General features: G+C 44.9%; 1 protein-coding gene across 1 annotated transcript in view; it reads left to right on the plus strand.

The window, feature by feature from the left end:
* LOC106588960 (gamma-aminobutyric acid type B receptor subunit 2) overlaps window positions 1-24,374 on the plus strand; it is a 471,406-nt gene that overhangs the window by 292,838 nt on the left and 154,194 nt on the right. Inside the window, exons 5-7 of the mRNA XM_014178545.3 lie at window positions 11,906-11,971; window positions 12,705-12,893; window positions 13,591-13,833. Of these exons, the coding sequence (XP_014034020.3) occupies window positions 11,906-11,971; window positions 12,705-12,893; window positions 13,591-13,833 (498 nt within the window). The remainder of the gene's footprint in view (window positions 1-11,905; window positions 11,972-12,704; window positions 12,894-13,590; window positions 13,834-24,374) is intronic.

Here is a 24,374-nt window from a genome sequence, read left to right on the forward strand (position 1 = left end):
GTGAAATGGCAGAGCGCCAAATTCAAAAGAAATTATAACAAATATTTAACTTTCATACATTCACAAGTGCAACACACCAAATTAAAACTTCTCGTTAGTCTAGCCACCGTGTCAGATTTCAAAAAGGCTTTACGGCGAAAGCAAACCATGCGATTATCTTAGGACAGCGCCCAGCATACCAACACATGAAAATCAGACTTCAACCCGCCAGGCACAACACAAAAGTAAAAAATAACAATTTAATTCATGCCTTACCTTTGTTCCAAGATGGCGTAGCAGTGCAGATGTGTTTTGTTCATCCTCTCGTGGACTTTTGTATTTTTCGTCCTTTTTTGTATATATTTCAATTTTTATTTTCAATCTCTTTTCCATTTTAACTCAATTATACCTTCCGGTAACCTGCCTCACCCAATGTGATACAGAACCGCTACAATTTTTTCTTTTTAGACTTTATAGCAAGAGCCACCTAGCCATCAGAAGCTAACCAGCTAATTTAGTTACAAGCTATTTAGTCATTGTTAGCCACTGCTAGCGGCCTTTACCTTCTGCCCAGATACCAGCCCTTTTTTTTAGCTTGGATAATACTCGCCAGCCTACCAGTATCGGACTGTCTCTCCACTACAACGCCAGATTCCTGCCGTAATCCCTGGACCATTTCTCCTGATCTTCACAGCAAGCTAGCACCCACCGAGTTACTCAGTACCGAAGCTATCCCTGAGGCCCACCTCCCGGCCTACTCAGTTATTCACCCAAACACGGCTAGAACCCACTACTCCACCGGATCCTTGCCGTAAGCTCTGGACCTTGGCACCGGATCACCGCTGCTACCGAGTGGTTATAGTGGCTAACGCCCCATGCCCTGAAGCTAGCACCAGTTAGCCGTGAGCCAGGCGCATCCCCCAGCTAGCAAACTAAATTACTACATCTACAATACCTCTTTCGCCATCTGGCTTGGATCCTTTGTCGACACGGTGCCCCGCCGCACCATCACGACTGGTCTGCCGACAAATACTCCATCCGCTGTGCCTCCAACCGGCCTCCGTCGGACGTCGGAGCAGACGCTTCTACTAGCCCTGAGCTACTAACTTTAAGCGCCGTGTCGCCCGCGTGCTAGCATGGTAGCGACTACTCTGCGGCCTCCCTGTTCCATCTACCGCTGCCCCCTGGACCCTATGATCACTTGGCTACATAGCTGATGCCTGCTGAACTGTCCATTAATCACGGTACTCCATTCTGTTTATTATTTGTTTATCTGTCGGCCCCAGCCGTGAACTCAGGCTGTGTGTGTAGTTAACCACCCTGCATGTCCCCAGGCACCCTCATTTGTTGACTTCTGTGATCGAAAAAGCCTTGATTTCATGCATGTCAACATCAGAAGCCTCCTCCCTAAGTTCGTTTTACTCACTGCTTTAGCACACCCGCCAACCCTGATGTCCTTGCCGTGTCTGAATCCTGGCTTAGGAAGGCCACCAAAAATTCTGAGATTTCCATACCCAACTACAAGATTTTTCGTCAAGATAGAACTGCCAAAGGGGGAGGAGTTTCAATCTACTGCAGAGATAGCCTGCAAAGTTCTGTCATACTTTCCAGGTCTATACCCAAACAATTCGAACTTCTAATTTTAAAAATTAATCTCTCCAGAAATAAGTCTCTCACTGTTGCCGCCTGCTATCGACCCCCCTCCGCTCCCAGCTGTGCCCTGGACACCATTTGTGAATTGATCACCCCCCATCTAGCCTCAGAGTTTGTTCTGTTAGGTGACCTAAACTGGGATATGCTTAACACCCCGGCAGTCCTACAATTTAAGCTAGATGCCCTCAATCTCACACAAATCATCAAGGAACCCACCAGGTACAACCCCAAATCCGTAAACATGGGCACCCTCATAGACATTTTCCTGACCAACTTGCCCTCCACATACACCTCCGCTGTTTTCAATCAGGATCTCAGCGATCACTGCCTCATTGCCTGTATCCGCTATGGGTCCGCGGTCAAATGACCACCCCTCATCACTGTCAAACGCTCCCTAAAACACTTCTGTGAGCAGGCCTTTCTAATCGACCTGGCCCGGGTATCCTGGAAGGATATTGACCTCATCCCGTTAGTCGAGGATGTCTGGTCATTCTTTAAAAGTAATTTCCTCACCATGTTAGATAAGCATGCCCCGTTCAGAAAATGCAGAACTAAGAACAGATATAGCCCTTGGTTCACTCCAGACCTGACTGCCCTTGACCAGCACAAAAACATCCTCTGGCGGACTGCAATAGCATCGAATAGTCCCCGTGATATGCAACTGTTCAGAGAAGTCAGGAACCAATACACGCAGTCAGTCAGGAAAGCAAAGGCTAGCTTTTTCAAGCAGAAATTTGCATCCTGTAGCTCTAACTCCAAAAAGTTTTGGGACACTGTAAAGTCCATGGAGAACAAGAGCACCTCCTCCCAGCTGCCCACTGCACTGAGGCTAGGTAACCCGGTCACCACCAATAAATCCATGATAATCGAAAATTTCAATAAGCATTTCTCAACGGCTGGCCATGCCTTCCTCCTGGCTACTCCAACCCCGGCCAACAGCTCCCCCCCCCCCCGCAGCTACTCGCCCAAGCCTCCCAGCTTCTCCTTCACCCAAATCCAGAGAGCAGATGTTCTGAAAGAGTTGCAAAACCTGGACCCGTACAAATCAGCTGGGTTAGACAATCTGGACCTTCTCTTTCTAAAACTATCCGCTGCCATTGTTGCAACCCCTATTACCAGTCTGTTCAACCTCTCTATCTTATCGTCCGAGATCCCTAAAGATTGTAAAGCTGCCGCGGTCATCCCCCTCTTCAAAGGGGGTGACACCCTAGACCCAAACTGTTACAGACCTATTTCCATCCTGCCCTGCCTATCCAACGTCTTCGAAAGCCAAGTTAATAAACAGATCACTGACCATTTCGAATCCCACCGTACCTTCTCCGCTGTGCAATCCGGTTTCCGAGCCGGTCACGGGTGCACCTCAGCCACGCTCAAGGTACTAAATTATATCTTAACCGCCATCGATAAAAGACAGTACTGTGCAGCCGTCTTCATCGACCTGGCCAAGGCTTTTGACTCTGTCAATCACCGTATTCTTATCGGAAGACTCAATAGCCTTGGTTTTTCTAACGACTGCCTCGCCTGGTTCACCAACTACTTTGCAGACAGAGTTCAGTGTGTCAAATCGGAGGGCATGTTGTCCGGCGCTATGGCAGTCTCTATGGGGGTACCACAGTGTTCAATTCTCGGGCCGACTCTTTTCTCTGTATATATCAATGATGTCACTCTTGCTGCAGGCGATTCCCTGATCCACCTCTACGACACCATTCTGTATACTTCTGGCCCTTCCTTGGACACTGTGCTAACTAAACTCCAAACAAGCTTCAATGCCATACAACACTCCTTCCGTGGCCTCCAACTGCTCTTAAAACACTAGTAAAACCAAATGCATGCTTTTCAACCGTTCGCTGCCCACACCCGCCCGCCCGACTAGCATCACCACCCTGGACAGTTCCGACCTAGAATATGTGGACCACTACAAATACCTAGGTGTCTGGCTAGACTGTAAACTCTCCTTCCAGACTCATATTAAACATCTCCAATCCAAAATCAAATCTAGAATCGGCTTTCTATTTCGCAACAAAGCCTCCTTCACTCACGCCGCCAAACTTACCCTAGTAAAACTGACTATCCTACCGATCCTCGACTTCGGCAATGTCATTTTCAAAATAGCTTCCAATTCTCTACTCAGCAAACTGGATGCAGTCTATCACAGTGCCATCTGTTTTGTTACCAAATCACCTTATACCACCCACCACTGCGACCTGTATGCACTAGTCGGCTGGCCCTCGCTACATATTCGTCGCCAGACCCACTGGCTCCAGGTCATCTATAAGTCTATGCTAGGTAAAGCTCCACCTTATCTTAGTTCACTGGTCACGATAACAACACTCACCTGTAGCACACGTTCCAGCAGGTATATCTCACTGATCATCCCCAAAGCCAACACCTCATTTGGCCGCCTTTCATTCCAGTTCTCTGCTGCCAGTGACTGGAACGAATTGCAAAAATCGCTGAAGTTGGAGACTTTTATTTCCCTCACCAACTTTAAACATCAGCTATCTCAGCAGCTAACCGATCGCTGCAGCTGCACATAGTCCATCTGTACATTGCCCACCCTATCTACCTACCTCATCCCCTTACTGTTTTTATTTTATTTACTTTTCTGCTCTTTTGCACACCTGTATCTCTTCATGCACATCATCATATGCTCATTTATCACTCCAGTGTTAATCTGCTAAATTGTAATTATTTGCTCCTATGGCCTATTTATTGCCTACCTCCTCATGCCTTTTGCACACACTGTATATAGACTTTCTTTTTTCTACTGTATCATTGACTTGTTTATTGTGTTATAGGCTTGTTTGTTTACTCCATGTGTAACTCTGTGTTGTTGTCTGTGTCACACTGCTTTGCTTTATCTTGGCCAGGTCACAGTTGTAAATGAGAATCTTGTTCTCAACTTGCCTCCCTGGTTAAATAAAGGTGAAATAAAAAATAAAATAATTACATTTGTTGGCACTCCAATATGTCCCATAAACATCACAAATGGTCCTTTTGTTCGATTAATTCCGTCATTATATCTCCAAAATGTCCATTTATTTGGCGCGTTTGATTCAGAAAAACACCGGTTCCAACTCGCCCAGCATGACTACAAAATATCTAATAAGTTACCTGTAAACGATGTGCAAACATTTGAAACAACTTTCCTAATACAACTTTAGGTATTTTTTTACGTAAATAATTGATAAAATTTAAGACGGGATAAACGGTGTTCAATACCGGATAAAAACAACGTGAAGTGCGTGACCTGGAGCACGCATCAAAACATTAGAGTGCACTAGGCTGGACCCTTGTTCTGAACTGCCATACTTCTTCATTTCTCTAAAGAAAAACATCAACCAATTTCTAAAGACTGATGACATCCAGTGGAAGCGATAGGAACTGCAAGCAAGTGCCTTATAAATCTAGATACACATTGAACGCCCATTGAAAACACTGTCACCTCAAAAAAAAAATCCTGGATGGTTTGTCCTCGGGGTTTCACCTGCCAAATAAGTTCTGTTATACTCACAGACATACTTTTAACAGTTTTAGTAACTTTAGGGTGTTTTCTATCCAAATCTACCAATTATATGCATATCCTAGCTTCTGTGCCTGAGTAGCAGGCAGTTTACTTTGGGCACGTTTTTCACCCGGATGTCAAAATACTGCCCCCTAGCCCAAAGAAGTTTTAAAGCAGCTACATGCAACAGTTCCACCTGCAACAGGTGCCACATGTCAATTAGAGACCAGTAGTTCAAATTTAGAATTCTCACAATAAAACTCTGGTTCCAGGGCAGAGGATGGTGGATATTACCAGGTCTCTCTGGGTCGGTATTGTCCATATTCAGTTCCCTCACAGCTGGAGACATTTGAGTTTAAGTACCTTCCTCCAGGGAACAGGGGCACCATTCAGGCCTGGGAGGAACAGAGCCCTATTAGAGCCAGGTTCAAGCCGAGCCAAGAGGCTCTGAAAATGACAAGTGTCTGCAAAGCAGAGTGGTCCACACAGAACCCCCAACTACTCTGCTTACTCCCAGCATGCACTCTGGCTCTGAGTACGGTCCACCATGGCATTGTAGGTATTGTGGGGAAAAGTGGCCTTTTGATTGGGGTTTCTGTAGCGATAAGAGAAAGCAGGTGGCAACTGTGGACCACACGCCATGCCGGGTTGTACGGATGGAAAATCACCCATGGAGGTACTATAGAGGTATAGAGGGCTGTTACGGCTAATAAACCTATACAATTTGTGGTTACAGCCTTGGCATTTCAAGACCCTTTTCATTTTGTAAGGCATTGGGTGTGTGTTTTACTTGGACCCATAAACAACCTAGAATTACATGACCAAAAATACAGAAGTGGTTGATTTTTCATCGCATTTTATTTCCCGTTGGAATTATGTCCTGAGTGTGTTACGCATAGCGTGTTTATTGGATCTAAAACATACTGATATGTAGCATTATAATCCTATTTAGTTCATCCAACACCCTGAGGCCATTGGAGCTGTGATGACAGAGGCTGGTGACTCCCCACTGATAAATGGATATGTGACATATGTAGAGTGTCTCAGCCTGGCTTGAGTAACGGTCTATTGAACTTAAATAATTATTCAGTATAAAGGGTCAGATCCAAGGCGCAGAGAGACACAGCTGGTGTGTTGGCAGAGTGAATGGCAGAACTTGTATTAGTCACTAGTCAGAGGACACACAAGCTAAGATAATGCATTTGTATCGTTAACAATCTACAGTGCCTTCAGAAAGTATTCACACCCCTTTACTTTTTACACATTTCGTTGTGTAACAAAGTGGGATTCAAATGGATTAAATTGTCTTTTTTTTTCAACAATCTACCCAAACGACCCTGTAATGTCCAAGTGTGAAGAAAATTGTCTATATATTTTTTTTTACATTTATGGTACATAAAACACTAATATACTGTATCTTGATTAGAAAAGTATTCAACCTCCTGAGTCAATACATGTTAGAATCACCTTTGGTAGCGATTACACCCACCCACAACCGCAGGGCTCTCCAGAGGGTGGTGCGGTCTGCAAAACTACCTGCCCTCCAGGACACCTACAGCACCCGTTGTCACAGGAAGACCAAAAAGGTCATCAAGCACAACAACCACCCGAGCCACTGCCTGTTCACACCGCTATCATCCAGAAGGCGAGGGCAGTACAGGTACATCAAAGCTAGGACCGAGAGATTGAAAAACAGCTTCTATCTCAAGGCCATCAGACTGCTAAACAGCCATCACTAACTCGGAGAGGCAGAGCCTACATACAGAGTTGAAATCATTGGCCACTTTAAAAAATAGATCACTAGTCACTTTAATAATGCCACTTTAATAATGTTTACATATTTTGCATTACTCATCCCCAAATGTATATACTGTATTTTATACCATCTATTGCATCTTGCCTCTGCCGCTCGGTCATTGCTCATCCATATATTTATATGTATATATTCTTATTCCATTCCTTTACTTAGATTTGTGGGTATAAGGTAGTTGTTGTGGAATTGTTAGATTACTTGTTAGATATTACTGCACTGTCGGAACTAAAAGCACAAGCATTTCGCTACACTCGCATTAACATCTGCTAACCATGTGTATGAGACCAAGTAACATTTGATTTGATTTGATTTACAGCTGTCTTTTGCACACCTGGATTGTACAATATTTGCCCTCTGTCAAGTTGATTGTTGATCACTGCTAGACAGTCATTTTCAAGTCTTGCCATAGATTTTCAAGTGAATTGTAGTCAAAACTTTAACTTGGTCAAAACTTTATCTTGAACATTCAATGTCGTCTTGATAAGTAACTTCAGTGTATATTTGGCCTTGTGTTTTAGGTTAATGTCCTGCTGTTAATTATCTCCTATCACAGCTCTCTAACTTTTTTAAAGTCACCATTGGCGTCATGGTGAAATCCCTGAGTGGTTTTCTTCCTCTCTGGCAACTGAGTTAGGAAAGGGGCCAGTATCTTTGTAGTGACTCGGTGTATTGATACACAAAACAAAGTGTAATTAATAACTGCACCATGCTCAAAGGGATATTCAATGTCTATTTTTATTTTCTTTCTACCCATGTACAAATAGGTGTCCTTCTATGCAAACCTTTGGGAAACCTCCCTGGTCCCTGATTGAAAATGTGCTTCAAATTCAATGCTTGACTGAGGGACCTTACAGATAATTGTATGTGTGGGATACAGAGATGAGGTAGTCATTAAACAATCATGTTAAACACCATTATTGCAACTTAGTATGTGAATTGTTAAGCAAATGTAGGCTTGCCACAACAAAGGGGTTGAATACTTATTGACATTTCAGCTTTTCATTTTGTATTAATTTGTAAACATTTCTAAAAACATAATTCCACTTTGACATTATTGGGTATTGTGCGTAGATCAGGGACACAAAATCTAAATGTAATACATTAAATAAAATGTAATCTGTAACACAACAAAATGCGCAAAAAGTCAAGGGGTGTGAATACTTTCTGAAGGCACTGTATGTTTCCAAAATGGCCCATTTTTCTCGTTTACATCACACGAAATGATGGCCTTCTAAAAAGAGTGAAAAGTTTACAGTTGAAGTTAGGTAATTTTACTGATGACAAAATAATGTATGTTGTGAAATATATATATATATATGTATACTACCATTCAAAAGTTAGAAATGTCCTTGTTTTTGAAAGAAAAGCAATTTTTTAACATCAAATTGATCAGAAATACAGTGTAGATGTTGTTAATGTTGTAACTGACTATTGTAGCTGGAAAGGGCAGATTTTTTATGGAATATCTACATAGGTGTACAGAGCCCGATTATCAGCAACCATCACTCCTGTGTTCCAATTGCACGTTGGGTTAGCTAATCCAAGTTTATCATTTTAAAAGGCAAATTGATCATTAGAAAACCCTTTTGCAATTATGTTAGCATAGCTGAAAACTGTTGTTCTGATTAAAGAAGCAATACAATTGGCCTTCTTTAGACTAGTTGAGTATCTGGAACATCAGTATTTGTGGGTTCGATTACAGGCTCAAAATGGCCAGAAGCAAAGAACTTTCTTCTGAAACTCGTCAGTCTATTCTTGTTCTGAGAAATGAAGGCTATTCCATGCGAGAAATTGCCAAGAAACTGAAGATCTCGTACAACACTGTGTACTGTACTACTCCCTTAACAGAACATTGCAAACTGGCTCTAACCAGAATAGAATGAGGAGTGGGAGGCCCTGATGCACAACTGAGCAAGAGGACAAGTACATTAGAGTGTCTAGTTTGAGTAACAGACGCCTCACAAGTCTTCAACTGGCAGCCTCATTAAATAGTACCTGCAAAACACCAGTCTCAACATCAACAGTGAAGATGCGACTCCGGGATGCTGGCCTTCTAGGCAGAGTTCCTCTGTCCAGTTATTTTGCCCATCATAATCTTTTCTTTTAATTGGCCAGTCTGAGATATGGCTTTATCGTTGCAACTCTGCCTAGAAGGCCAGCATCCCGGAGTTGCCTCTTCACTGTTGACGTGCTTTTTAATGGTGTAAGGGGAAATTATATATCGGAAATGGCAAAGGACTGTTCACCCATACTGTGGTTTTAGCTGGATAGAAATACTGTTGAAGTCGGAAATTTACATACACTTAGGTTGGAGTCATTAAAACTCGTTTTTCAACCACTCCACAAATTTCTTCTTAACAAACTATAGTTTTGGCAAGTCGGTTAGGAATTCTACTTTGTGCATGACACAAGTCATTTTTCCAACAATTGTTTACAGTCAGATTATTTCACTTATAATTCACTGTATCACAATTCCAGTGGGCCAGAAGTTTACATACAATAAGTTGACTGTGCCTTTAAACAGCTTGGAAAATTCCAGAAAATGATGTCATGGCTTTAGAAGCTTCTGATAGGCTAATTGACATAATTTTAGTCAATTTGAGGTCTACCTGTGGACAAATTTCAAGGCCTACCTTTAAACTCAGTGCCTCTTTGCTTGACATCATGGGAAAATCCAAAGAAATCAGCCAAGACTTCAGAAAGAAAATTGTAGACCTCCACACGTCTGCTTCATCCTTGCGAGCAATTTCGAAACGCCTGAAGGTACCACGTTCATCTGTACAAACAATAGTACGCAAGTATAAACACCATGGGACAACGCAGCCGTCATACCACTCAGGAAGGAGACGCGTTCTGTCTCCTAGAGATGAACGTACTTTGGTGCGAAAAGTGCAAATCAATCCCAGAACAGCAGCAAAGGACCTTGTGAAGATGCTGGAGGAAACAGGTACAAAAGTATCTATATCCACAGTAAAACGAGTCCTATATTGACATAACCTGAAAGGCCGCTCAGCAAGGAAGAAGCCACTGCTCCAAAACCGCCATAAAAAAAGCCAGGCTACGGTTTGCAACTGCACATGGGGACAAAGATCGTACTTTTTGGAGAAATGTCTTCTGGTCTGACGAAACAACAATTGAACTGTTTGGCCATCATGACCATCGTTATATTTGTAGGAAAAAGGGGGATGCTTGCAAGCAGAAGAACACCATCCCAACCGTGATGCACGGGGGTGGCAGCATCATGTTGTGGGGGTGCTTTGCTGCAGGAGGGACTGATGCACTTCACAAAATAGATGTCATCATGAGGATGGACGATTATGTGGATATATTGAAGCAACATCTCAAGACATCAGTCAGGAAGTTAAAGCTTGGTCGCAAATGGGTCTTCCAAATGGACAATAACCCCAAGGATACTTCCAAAGTTGTGGCAAAATGGCTTAAGGACAACAAAGTCAAGGTATTGGAGTGGCCATCACAAAGCTCTGACCTCAAACCTATAGAACATTTGTGTGCAGAACTGAAATAACGTGTGCGAGCAAGGAGGCCTACAAACCTGACTCAGTTACACCAGCTCTGTCAGGAGGAATGGGCCAAAATTCACCCAACTTATTGTGGGAAGCTTGTGGAAGGCTACCCGAAACATTTGACCCAAGTTAAACAATTTAAAGGCAATGCTACCAAATACTAATTGAGTGTATGTAAACTTCTGACCCACTGGGAATGTGATAAAAAAAAGAAAAGCTGAAATAAATAATTCTCTCTACTATTATTCAGACATTTCACATTCTTAAAATAAAGTGGTGATCCTAACTGACCTAAAACAGACCTTTTCTAGACTTGATACATGTGTTACTACCTTAGTGTACATCCTAAATGGCACCCTGTTCCCTACATAGTGCACTTCTTTTGATAGGGCCAATAGGGGATAGGGAGAAGGGTACCAGTTGTGTTTTGATAGACATGCACATTCCCGCATTCGAGTCAAGCATCACTCCTACCCCTTTCTTTCCTGTATCAAGATTTAATCACATGGTTTTTGTGTGATTGTATGGGTTGGGGAGGTCTATGCAGTTCACCACCAACGCAGAGTGGTGACAGACAGATTGCTCTTGTCAGAGGCAGAGACGGGAACCTCAGACTTCAATCCCCGCTACTCAAAGCTCCTGCAACTTTGAGGAGGTGGTGAACTATTTACTGACTCAATCATGCTAGCATGTGCTCTCAATTCCATGTAGATCTCTCCTCCCTGGCCCTGTGGATACAATTCTCTCCGCTTACACTGATGGCTGTGTTGTTATGGATTGACACTTTGTGGCTTGATATTGCAGCCTCTGCCCTATAGCTAACAAAGAAACACCAAGTGTTTATCCAAGTGTATATCCCAAATGGCCATTTGGGACTTAGCCCAGCACCTATATCTACACCATCAGACCAGTTCCCTGTAGTCCTTACACTGATTAGGTGGCAATTACACTGATATCAACATTTGAAGTGCTGATATCACCGTTTATTTGAATGTGATAAAACGATCATATATATATATATATATATATATATATATATATATATATATATATATATATACCTGTAGTATATATATACCTATATATATATAGTAATATAATACTATATAATAATATAATATATGTCATTTAGCAGCATATGGGTGGTCCCGGGAATTTAACCCAATATCCTGGCATTACAAGCTTCATGCTCTACCAACTGAGCTACAGAGAACCACAATTCTCGCACTAGGACAGCTGTTACATTTGTTTAGGAATTGTTAATGTGGTGATATTTGCATAGCACATCTCATACTGCACAGTACAGAGTCTTCAGACAGAGCCTAGAATATGTATGTTATGCAAAGTGCACTATTGTGATGTGATTGCTGCTAATGATTAGCTGCTTGTAGCGGAAGGCTAACCCTTTTGTCTGTTATGCCATCTCTTTAGGATAATGACGTAAGGATCATTATCGGACAGTTTGATGAGAACCTGGCCTCCAAAGTATTCTGCTGTGTGAGTATTGTTTGTATATATACACACACACACACACACACACACACCCATCAAGTTGTCGAGCACATGGGTGAGGCAGATGTTTCCCATGTATGGTATTATAACCATAACTATCATTATGAGTGTCAGTAAAATCTGAAATCCTATTCATATTGACATTAATGACTGATATCTTAGTGACCAGTGTCTTACAGAACATCATACCACTGACATGACTGTCTCAGTGACCAGTGTCTTACAGAACATCATACCACTGACATGACTGTCTCAGTGACCAGTGTCTTACAGAACATCATACCACTGACATGACTGTCTCAGTGACCAGTGTCTTACAGAACATCATACCACTGACATGACTGTCTCAGTGACCAGTGTCTTACAGAACATCATACCACTGACATGACTGTCTCAGTGACCAGTGTCTTACAGAACATCATACCACTGACATGACTGTCTCAGTGACCAGTGTCTTACAGAACTTCATACCACTGACATGACTGTCTGTAATGATTAACAATGTGTCTAAGACAGATTACAATGTCAATGCAGACTGTTGTTTGACATAGAATAGGTACAAGGTGGGTGCTTGTGTGTTTGTGGGTGCACGTGCGCCCCGTGTATGTACGGTAGTGTGTGTGTGTGTGTGTGTAGTTGTTTGCATACACTGTATGTGGTGTGTGTTTGTACGGACACACCTGTATGTGTGTGTACTAACCAAACATCCTTCCCCCAGGCGTACAACCTGAACATGTATGGTAGTAAGTACCAGTGGATCATACCAGGCTGGTACCAGGGCAACTGGTGGGAGCAGGCCAACTCCACCAACTGCACCACCAGGAAGTTGCTGACCGCTATGGAGGGATACATCGCTGTGGACTTTGAACCGCTCAGCGCCAAACAGGTCAAGGGGATCTCTGGAAGGGTGAGTGTTCCTGATAAGCATTTTGATACACAGTATAGTGTATAACTGTTTTGAACCTGCGCGGTGAGGACTATTTACAAAGTATTACCTCAACTCACACATATGCTACAGTTGGTTTGCTTTGGAGCATGAGCGACATCAATACAGATTGGATCCTACAGATGTAGGATCAACATTTTTGAGCCAGTTTACTACGGCAGGAAAATAATCCTGCAGCAACAGGAAATGTGAATTACTATGTGAATTATAATTAATGGACATTTTTGTAGTGATTGATACATTTTTCGTAAAATCAAGTCTGAAATTTCAAATTGGAAATTACAAACTTCAGAAGGCCTTTTTAAACCTCAAATACACTACAAGTATTTCATTTTCTGGGTGATCAAATTATGATCCTACTGTATATGACCATAATTATTATAACTATCCCTGCAGCTTCCTAGGTCCTGCATTTAGGGCGTTGATGGCTATTGTGGATGAAGTGCTTGTACCTGTTGCTTCTTAGCCAAAGGAGTCATTGTCCTGTATAGTGGATAGAAGAAAAGCATTATATCTAAGGATGTGTCCCAATGCCACATTATTCCCTATTCCCCCCATAGGGCTCTGGTGAAAAGTAATGCACTATGTTGGGAATAGAGTGGCATTTGGGAGGCAACCTAAAAAGCGTTTATTGTCCCCTCTCTCTCCCTACATTCAGACACCTAAAGAGTACGAGAGGGAGTACAGTAAAGAGCTGCAGCAGAAAGGGGTGGAGCCCTCGAAGTACCACGGCTTCGCCTACGACGGGATCTGGGTGATAGCTAAGACCCTGACCCGCGTCATGGACTTACTGCAGCATAAGGAGAGGCAGGACATGTACCACAACTTCACCGTGGACGACCGGGAGGTGGGCAGGCTGGTGCTGGACGTCATGAACGAAACCAACTTCTATGGTGTCACGGTGAGTCAATGGGCTTTCCCTGATATAAGGAAAAGGGCTAGCATCCTGTCCAGAGGGTATACCTGATCATCAAGCTGCCTCACGTTACAGAAACAGGAGATAGACTAGTGTCCTGTCCAGAGGGTATACCTGATCATCAAGCTGCCTCACGTTACAGAAACAGGAGATAGACTAGTGTCCTGTCCAGAGGGTATACCTGATCATCAAGCTGCCTCACGTTACAGAAACAGGAGATAGACTAGTGTCCTGTCCAGAGGGTATACCTAATCATCAAGCTGCCTCACGTTACAGAAACAGGAGATAGACTAGTGTCCTGTCCAGAGGGTATACCTGATCATCAAGCTGCCTCACGTTACAGAAACAGGAGATAGACTAGTGTCCTGTCCAGAGGGTATACCTGATCATCAAGCTGCCTCACGTTACAGAAACAGGAGACGGACTAGTGTCCTGTCCAGAAGGTATACATGATCATCAAGCTGCCTCACGTTACAGAAACAGGAGACGGACTAGTGTCCTGTCCAGAGGGTATACATGATCATCAAGCTGCCTCACGTTACAGAAACAGGAGGCCGACTAGTGTCCTGTCCAGAGGGTATACCTGATCATCAAGCTGCCTCACGTTACAGAAACAGGAGATAGACTAGTGTCCTGTCCAGAGGGTATACCTGATCATCAAGCTGCCTCACGTTACAGAAACAGGAGATAGACTAGTGTCCTGTCCAGAGGGTATACCTGATCATCAAGCTGCCTCACGTTACAGAAACAGGAGATAGACTAGTGTCCTGTCCAGAGGGTATACCTGATCATCAAGCTGCCTCACGTTACAGAAACAGGAGACGGACTAGTGTCCTGTCCAGAGGGTATACATGATCATCAAGCTGCCTCACGTTACAGAAACAGGAGATAGACTAGTGTCCTGTCCAGAGGGTATACCTGATCATCAAGCTGCCTCACGTTACAGAAACAGGAGATAGACTAGTGTCCTGTCCAGAGGGTATACCTGATCATCAAGCTGCCTCACGTTACAGAAACAGGAGATAGACTAGTGTCCTGTCCAGAGGGTATACCTGATCATCAAGCTGCCTCACGTTACAGAAACAGGAGATAGACTAGTGTCCTGTCCAGAGGGTATACCTAATCATCAAGCTGCCTCACGTTACAGAAACAGGAGATAGACTAGTGTCCTGTCCAGAGGGTATACCTGATCATCAAGCTGCCTCACGTTACAGAAACAGGAGATAGACTAGTGTCCTGTCCAGAGGGTATACCTGATCATCAAGCTGCCTCACGTTACAGAAACAGGAGACGGACTAGTGTCCTGTCCAGAAGGTATACATGATCATCAAGCTGCCTCACGTTACAGAAACAGGAGACGGACTAGTGTCCTGTCCAGAGGGTATACATGATCATCAAGCTGCCTCACGTTACAGAAACAGGAGGCCGACTAGTGTCCTGTCCAGAGGGTATACCTGATCATCAAGCTGCCTCACGTTACAGAAACAGGAGATAGACTAGTGTCCTGTCCAGAGGGTATACCTGATCATCAAGCTGCCTCACGTTACAGAAACAGGAGATAGACTAGTGTCCTGTCCAGAGGGTATACCTGATCATCAAGCTGCCTCACGTTACAGAAACAGGAGATAGACTAGTGTCCTGTCCAGAGGGTATACCTGATCATCAAGCTGCCTCACGTTACAGAAACAGGAGACGGACTAGTGTCCTGTCCAGAAGGTATACATGATCATCAAGCTGCCTCACGTTACAGAAACAGGAGACGGACTAGTGTCCTGTCCAGAGGGTATACATGATCATCAAGCTGCCTCACGTTACAGAAACAGGAGGCCGACTAGTGTCCTGTCCAGAGGGTATACCTGATCATCAAGCTGCCTCACGTTACAGAAACAGGAGATAGACTAGTGTCCTGTCCAGAGGGTATACCTGATCATCAAGCTGTCTCACGTTACAGAAACAGGAGGCCGACTAGTGTCCTGTCCAGAGGGTATACCTGATCATCAAGCTGCCTCACGTTACAGAAACAGGAGACGGACTAGTGTCCTGTCCAGAGGGTATACCTGATCATCAAGCTGCATGATCATCAAGCTGCCTCACGTTACAGAAACAGGAGGCCGACTAGTGTCCTGTCCAGAGGGTATACATGATCATCAAGCTGCCTCACGTTACAGAAACAGGAGATAGACTAGTGTCCTGTCCAGAGGGTATACCTGATCATCAAGCTGCCTCACGTTACAGAAACAGGAGACAGATTAGTGTCCTGTCCAGAGGGTATACATGATCATCAAGCTGCCTCACGTTACAGAAACAGGAGATAGACTAGTGTCCTGTCCAGAGGGTATACATGATCATCAAGCTGCCTCACGTTACAGAAACAGGAGGCCGACTAGTGTCCTGTCCAGAGGGTATACATGATCATCAAGCTGCCTCACGTTACAGAAACAGGAGATAGACTAGTGTCCTGTCCAGAGGGTATACCTGATCATCAAGCTGTCCCACGTTACAGAAACAGGAGGCCGACTAGTGTCCTGTCCAGAGGGTATACATGATCATCAAGCTGCCTCACGTTACAGAAACAGGAGACGGACTAGTGTCCTGTCCAGAGGGTATACATGATCATCAAGCTGCCTCACGTTACAGAAACAGGAGATAGACTAGTGTCCTGTCCAGAGGGTATACCTGATCATCAAGCTGTCTCACGTTACAGAAACAGGAGACGGACTAGTGTCCTGTCCAGAGGGTATACCTGATCATCAAGCTGTCCCACGTTACAGAAACAGGAGGCCGACTAGTGTCCTGTCCAGAGGGTATACATGATCATCAAGCTGCCTCACGTTACAGAAACAGGAGACGGACTAGTGTCCTGTCCAGAGGGTATACCTGATCATCAAGCTGTCTCACGTTACAGAAACAGGAGACGGACTAGTGTCCTGTCCAGAGGGTATACCTGATCTTCAAGCTGCCTCACGTTACAGAAACAGAAACTAGACTCCTGCTATACTGTATATGGGCCATTCTGGCTGGAACAAGGCTTGCTTTGACATGAGCAAGGGTAATGGTGATTCGTCAGGGAACATTATCAATATTATAACGAACAACAATATATAGAGGACAGGTTTTTAGCAAAAGTCAAGCTTTGTCATGACTGTGATTATGTCTACTTTTCTATTCTATATTGACTCTCTCTACAGTATATATTTAATACATCATTCTTTCTACAATAAAACAGTTACATCAGGTGTCAAATTGTGTTTATCTGAAGGAGGCTCAGACCTTCAAGTCTCTCGAGGTCAGAGGCAAGCCTTCAGTATTGAGGTCAGCCGTGTTATAGAGGGCCCAGCGTGAAACGACCTCTACAGTAACCAGGACTATGGAGTCCAACCTGGCCAGACCTTTCAGCAACAGCCGGGCCCTCCCCACTCCCACTGTGCCCCATCCTGATTCAATGACACACTAACACAAACAAATGTGTGCACACACAGTCATGTTCTCAAGCACACACAGAGTGATGTACACATATGCACATGTGCACATACAAGACACATAGACACACACAAACGCAAACACACACCACACACACACACACCCACACACACACACACACACACACACACACACACACACACACACACACACACACACACACACACACACACACACACACACACACACACTCTGATTCAACTCTGGAGAGCTGCTAGGCCAGGCACCAGCCACATTAATGTATATGAATACAGTAAAGAACTGTCAAAGGGGCACATAAAGCAGACCTTTTTAATTATAGTTCATTTTAGAAACCGTTACCAACCTAATACAGAATATTGGTGGTTGGGCTGTCCCTATTGGTGGTTGGGCTGTCCCTATTGGTGGTTGGGCTGTCCCTATTGGTGGTTGAGCTTTCCCTATTGGTGGTTGAGCTTTCCCTATTGGTGGTTGGGCTGTCCCTATTGGTGGTTGAGCTTTCCCTATTGGTGGTTGAGCTTTCCCTATTGGTGGTTGAGCTTTCCCTATTGGTGGTTGAGCTTTCCCTATTGGTGGTTGGGCTGTTCCTTTTGGTGGTTAGGGCTGTCACTATGACAATCCCAGTGTTCTTATTGGCTATGCTCGTTACAAGCAACTTGCTTTTCCCAACATGCAACCAAGCTCTACTGTGAGCGTGCCACTTCACATGGAATTGTGACGATACATTTCCTCAGGCCCAAACCACATTAAAGGCCATTTCATCATGATTAGTGGCTCTAAACCAAGAACATTATGGAGAAATGAGGCCTCCATCAGACCACGGATCAGTCTGACTAGCAAATACTTATCGAAGACAATTAGAGAGAGAAGACGTGTGTGTGTGTGTGTGTGTGTGTGTGTGGTGTGTGTGTGTGTGTGTGTGTGTGTGTGTGTGTGTGTGTGTGTGTGTGTGTGTGTGTGTGTGTGTGTGTGTGTGTGTGTGTGTGTGTGTGTGTGTGTGTGTGTGTGATATGGCTGCTGGCTGAGGATGTGAAGAGATGGCCAGAGATCAGAGAGAGAGGAGGGGAGGAAGAAGAAGAGTGATGTGGTAGATAGAGGAATAGAGAGAGGAGAAACAGAGAGCGGGAAGAAAGGAATAGAGATGCAGAAAGAAAGAGTGAGAGCAAGAGGAAACCGAAAGAGAGAACAGGAAAACAGCAAGGGAGAAAGAGGAATAGTGAAGGAGAGATGGCTGAAGAGGTAGAGAGGGAAAGAGGGAGAGATGGTGTCGTAACCAGTATTGAGAGTGGAGAAAAGGTTGATCTCCCTTGGGGCATTACAGTACACCATACTCTCTCTCCCCTCCAGTTCCCTCAGCCTCTCTGGGGTGAAGTGGGCTGCCAGTGGGTCTGTCTCTGGAGGCTACTGGAGGACAGTGGCAGGGAGGGAGACATGGATAGTCCAGATAGCCTCATCTCCCCGGGGTCCTTCTGCCAGGGTCGCTGCCTGAGCTGTGTGCGTGTGTGTGCGTGTGCGCATGTGCGCGTGTGTGTGTGTGTGTGTGTGTGTGTGTGTTTGGGCCTGTGTGTGTGTGTGTGTGTTTGGGCCTGTGTTTGTGCCTGTGTGTGTGTATTTGTGTGTGAGCGTGTGTGTCTCCAAGGGGATAACATACAGCAGCACTATTACCATCTATTCAGAAAGCAACACAGAAAGCAACACTATTGCATAATATGATTTACAATTGTGTTCATTTGAGCAGAAAATACCCCAGTAATGGTATTGAAAAATGATTTATCACATTTGCTCCAGGTCTATAGGAAATATTTTTCAAATGCTCTATTTAGGAGAATGCTCTGCAGTAATTTATAATTAATTTCAGTTATGATTTATTACTTATTTTGTATTCAGGATGTTTGATCCATCTGATAACTAACTGTACATGACATGAGACGATAAAAAAGCTTGATGCGGTTTATACATTCTGTACAGTCTGCCCAGAACCAGCCATGCATTACAGTAATAACAGAGATATAAGGTCCGTTCCAAATGGCAGACTATTACCTATGTAGTGAGCTACTTTTGACTAGAGCACTGCACTATGTAGTGAATAGGCTGCCATTTTAGACATACACATAACCTGTCAGGATAATTAACCTCTTTACTGTGCCTTTATAGAGCATCAGAGTATAGGTGCGTATTTCTATTAGAGGAGAAGGAGAATCATGGGGAACACACACACACCACACACACCATACCCCATCGTGGCTCTGCGTTTCCACACACACACCACACACACACCACACACACCACACACACCACACACACCATACCCCATCGTGGCTCTGTGTTTCCACACACACACCACACACACACCACACACACACCACACACACCATACCCCATCGTGGCTCTGCGTTTCCACACACACACCACACACACACCACACACACCACACGACACCATACCCCATCGTGGCTCTGCGTTTCCACACACACACCACACACACACCACACACACCACACACACCACACACACCATACCCCATCGTGGCTCTGTGTTTCCACACACACACCACACACACACCACACACACACCACACACACCATACCCCATCGTGGCTCTGCGTTTCCACACACACACCACACACACACCACACACACCACACACACCATACCCCATCGTGGCTCTGTGTTTCCACACACACACCACACACACACCACACACACACCACACACACCATACCCCATCGTGGCTCTGCGTTTCCACACACACACCACACACACCACACACACACCACACACACCATACCCCATCGTGGCTCTGCGTTTCCACACACACACCACACACACACCACACACACACCATACCCCATCGTGGCTCTGCGTTTCCACACACACACCACACACACCACACACACACACCATACCCCATCGTGGCTCTGCGTTTCCACACACACACCACACACACACCACACACACATCATACCCCATCGTGGCTCTGCGTTTCCACACATACACCACACACACACACCATACACACACCATACACACACACACACCACACCCCATCGTGGCTCTGCGTTTCCACACACACACACACCACACACACACACCACACACACACCATACACACACACACCACACCCCATCGTGGATCTGCGTTTCCACACACACACCACACACACACCACACCCCATCGTGGCTCTGCGTTTCCACACACACACACGTCACCCGTGTACTAGACCCGCTGCCTAAACATCCCCAGTGTGAACCACAACACGTGACACTAACACACCAGTCAGTCTAATGTGCTCTCTGGGTGCTGCCTGCTATTGATCTAGTCTAGTGGCAGAACAATAGAGGAAGTGAAACATTAGCTCAGAGAAGCCTCCAGGGCTTGGCCGGGGCTGTTAGCAGCACTGTGAACATGTACAGTGGAATTCATCCTCTTCATGTATGGCCTGGAGGGGAGAGGAGACGGAGGAGACAGAGGAGATAGGGGAGACAGAGGAGACAAAGGAGACAGGGGCTCTTGTCTATCCAGACAGTAGTGCGTCTCAAAAGGCACCCTATTCCCTATGTAGTGCAATATACTTTCTACCAGGACCCGTAGGCCAGTGTATTGGTCTTAGTGCCTCCTGTCTAATGGATGGTAACACAGCCTGAGGGCAGATAGTCCTTACATGAGGACACAGAGAGGTGTGTGTGTGTGTGTGTGTGTGTGTGTGTGTGTGTGTGTGTGTGTGTGTGTGTGTGTGTGTGTGTGTGTGTGTGTGTGTGTGTGTGTGTGTGTGTGTGTGTGTGTGTGTGTGTGTGTGTGTGTGTGTGTGTGTGTGTGTGTGTGTGTCAGGTTGCTGCTTTCTGTCTCCAGACCTCCAGGGAACTCCCTCTATTCACACCTGCAGCCCACAACCAGAGACTCTCTCTGGGGCAAACATCCTGCTTTCTTCCCTTCCTCCCTTTTCTCACCTCCAGAAACAAAGTAGCAAAGTGATACCGCCATCTCACCTCCTCAAACACAGTTATACTGCCCTCATCAACAAGGGCAGGCTGGGTCTGTGAATCCCAGAGAGGGCTGTTAGTCTGGGTCAACTCACACTGGCTCCCTCCCTGCTCCAGCTGAACCAGAGCTCCAGGAGCTGGAGAACAATGTAAGAGGGACATTTTGTTTCTCCTTTTATGTATCTGCCATTAGTGAGATATGAATATCAAGGCCCTCCAGATTAGAAATACAACATCCGGTATTGATTGTGCATACTGATACACTGCTCAAAAAAATAAAGGGAACACTTAAACAACACAATGTAACTCCAAGTCAATCACACTTCTGTGAAATCAAACTGTCCACTTAGGAAGCAACACTGATTGACAATAAATTTCACATGCTGTTGTGCAAATGGAATAGACAACAGGTGGAAATTATAGGCAATTAGCAAGACACCCCCAATAAAGGAGTGGTTCTGCAGGTGGGGACCACAGACCACTTCTCAGTTCCTATGCTTCCTGGCTGATGTTTTGGTCACTTTTGAATGCTGGCGGTGCTTTCACTCTAGTGGTAGCATGAGACTAAGTCTACAACCCACACAAGTGGCTCAGGTAGTGCAGCTCATCCTGGATGGCACATCAATGTGAGCTGTGGCAAGAAGGTTTGCTGTGTCTGTCAGCGTAGTGTCCAGAGCATGGAGGCGCTACCAGGAGACAGCCCAGTACATCAGGAGACGTGGAGGAGGCCGTAGGAGGGCAACAACCCAGCAGCAGAAACAGACTCCATGAGGGTGGTATGAGGGCCCGACGTCCACAGGTGGGGGTTGTGCTTACAGCCCAACACCGTGCAGGACGTTTGGCATTTGCCTGAGAACACCAAGATTGGCAAATTCGCCACTGGCGCCCTGTGCTCTTCACAGATGAAAGCAGGTTCACACTGAGCACGTGACAGACGTGACAGAGTCTGGAGACGCCGTGGAGAACGTTCTGCTGCCTGCAACGTTCTCCAGCATGACCGGTTTGGCGGTGGGTCAGTCATGGTGTGGGGTGGCATTTCTTTGGGGGGCCGCACAGCCCTCCATGTGCTCGCCAGAGGTAGCCTGACTGCCATTAGGTACCGAGATGAGATCCTCAGACCCCTTGTGAGACCATATGCTGGTGCGGTTGGCCCTGGGTTCCTCCTAATGCAAGACAATGCTAGACCTCATGTGGCTGGAGTGTGTCAGCAGTTCCTGAAGAGGAAGGCATTGATGCTATGGACTGGCCCGCCCGCTCCCCAGACCTGAATCCAATTGAGCACATCTGGGACATCATGTCTCGCTCCATCCACCAACGCCACGTTGCACCACAGACTGTCCAGGAGTTGGCGGATGCTTTAGTCCAGGTCTGGGAGGAGATCCCTCAGGAGACCATCCGCCACCTCATCAGGAGCATGCCCAGGCGTTGTAGGGAGGTCATACAGGCACGTGGAGGCCACACACACTACTGAGCCTCATTTTGACTTGTTTTAAGAACATTACATCAAAGTTGGATCAGCCTGTAGTGTGGTTTTCCACTTTAATTTTGAGTGTGACTCCAAATCCAGACCTCCATGGGTTGATAATTTGGATTTCCATTGATTATTTTTGTGTGATTTTGTTGTCAGCACATTCAACTATGTAAAGAAAAAAGTATTTAATAAGATTATTTCTTTCATTCAGATCTAGGATGTGTTGTTTAAGTGTTCCCTTTATTTTTTTGAGCAGTATATTTTTACACATATTTATTTAATTTTGTGGGGTATTTTTTTTTTCACCCTGTATTTAGACAGGGAATTAGTCAGTGGACAGAGGCAGTTGGAAGTAACAGACAAAAGGGTTGGATCAGGGATTGAACCCTGGTCTCTGGTGGAGAGAGGAGCCAGGAGCATTGACACTAGACCACATGCTCTGCAAACATTTCACACATATTTCTACACTTTTTACAGTTTCTTAAGTGCACTACACAACCACACACTTACGTAACCAGGGGCCAATGTCTCAGACTCAGGAATGTCAGCGATCGCTCAATATGACTTCCGGCAGCAAAACACAGTGAACCTCCTGGCAACAGTCATGCAGCCTGAGCCCCACAGTGGGGAAAAGATTGGGAAAAACAAAATACTCTCTCGGCACGGCTTCTCACAGTCACATGCTTAACAGGACCATGGGCTGAATGTATCAAAGGTCGTATAGTAGGAGTGCTGATATAGGATCAGTTTTGACTTTTAGATCACAATTAATAAGATTAAATGGACAGGGGGGACCTGATCCTAGATCAACTCTCCTACATACTCCTGCAGAAAGATACAATTACACCGTCTTATTAAACACAATTGATGGCAGGTAAAAAGTTCCTTCGTTCCAGAGTTACAGCATCTGACCCTGAGTACTTATACAGGGCCTTGCAAAAGTATTCACTCCCTTGGCATTTTTCCTATTTTGTTGCATTACTACCTGTAATTTCAATAGATTTTTATTTGGATTTCATGTATAGTCTTAATTGGTGAAGTGAAATGAAAAAATAACTTGTTTCAAAAAATTATAATTATTCGGTTTTTTTCAAGTGGTGCGTGCATATGTATTTACCCCCTTTGCTATGAAGCCCCTAAATGAGATCTGGTGCAACCAATTACCTTCAGAAGTCACATAATTAATTAAATAAAGTCCACCTGTGTGCAATCTAAGTGTCACATGATCTGTCACATGATCTCAGTATATATACACCTGTTCTGAAAGGCCCCAGAGTCTGCACCAACACTAAGCAAGGGGCACCACCAAGCAAGTGGCACCATAAAGACCAAGGAGCTCTTCAAACAGGCCTGAGACAAAGTTGTGGAGAAGTACAGATCAGGGTTGGGTTATAAAAAAATATCAGAAACTTTGAACATTCCACAGAGCACCATTAAATCCATTATTAAAAAATGGAAAGAATAAGGCACCACAACAAACCTGCCAAGAGAGGGCCGCCCACCAAAACTCACGGACCAGGCAAGGAGGGCATTAATCAGAGAGGCAACAAAGAGACCAAAGATAACCCTGAAGGAGCTGCAAAGCTCCACCGTGGAGATTGGAGTATCTGTCCATA

The sequence above is a fragment of the Salmo salar genome, chromosome 27, assembly GCF_965601325.2.
Source record: "Salmo salar chromosome 27, fSalSal1, whole genome shotgun sequence".
Taxonomy (NCBI): Eukaryota; Metazoa; Chordata; class Actinopteri; order Salmoniformes; family Salmonidae; genus Salmo; species Salmo salar.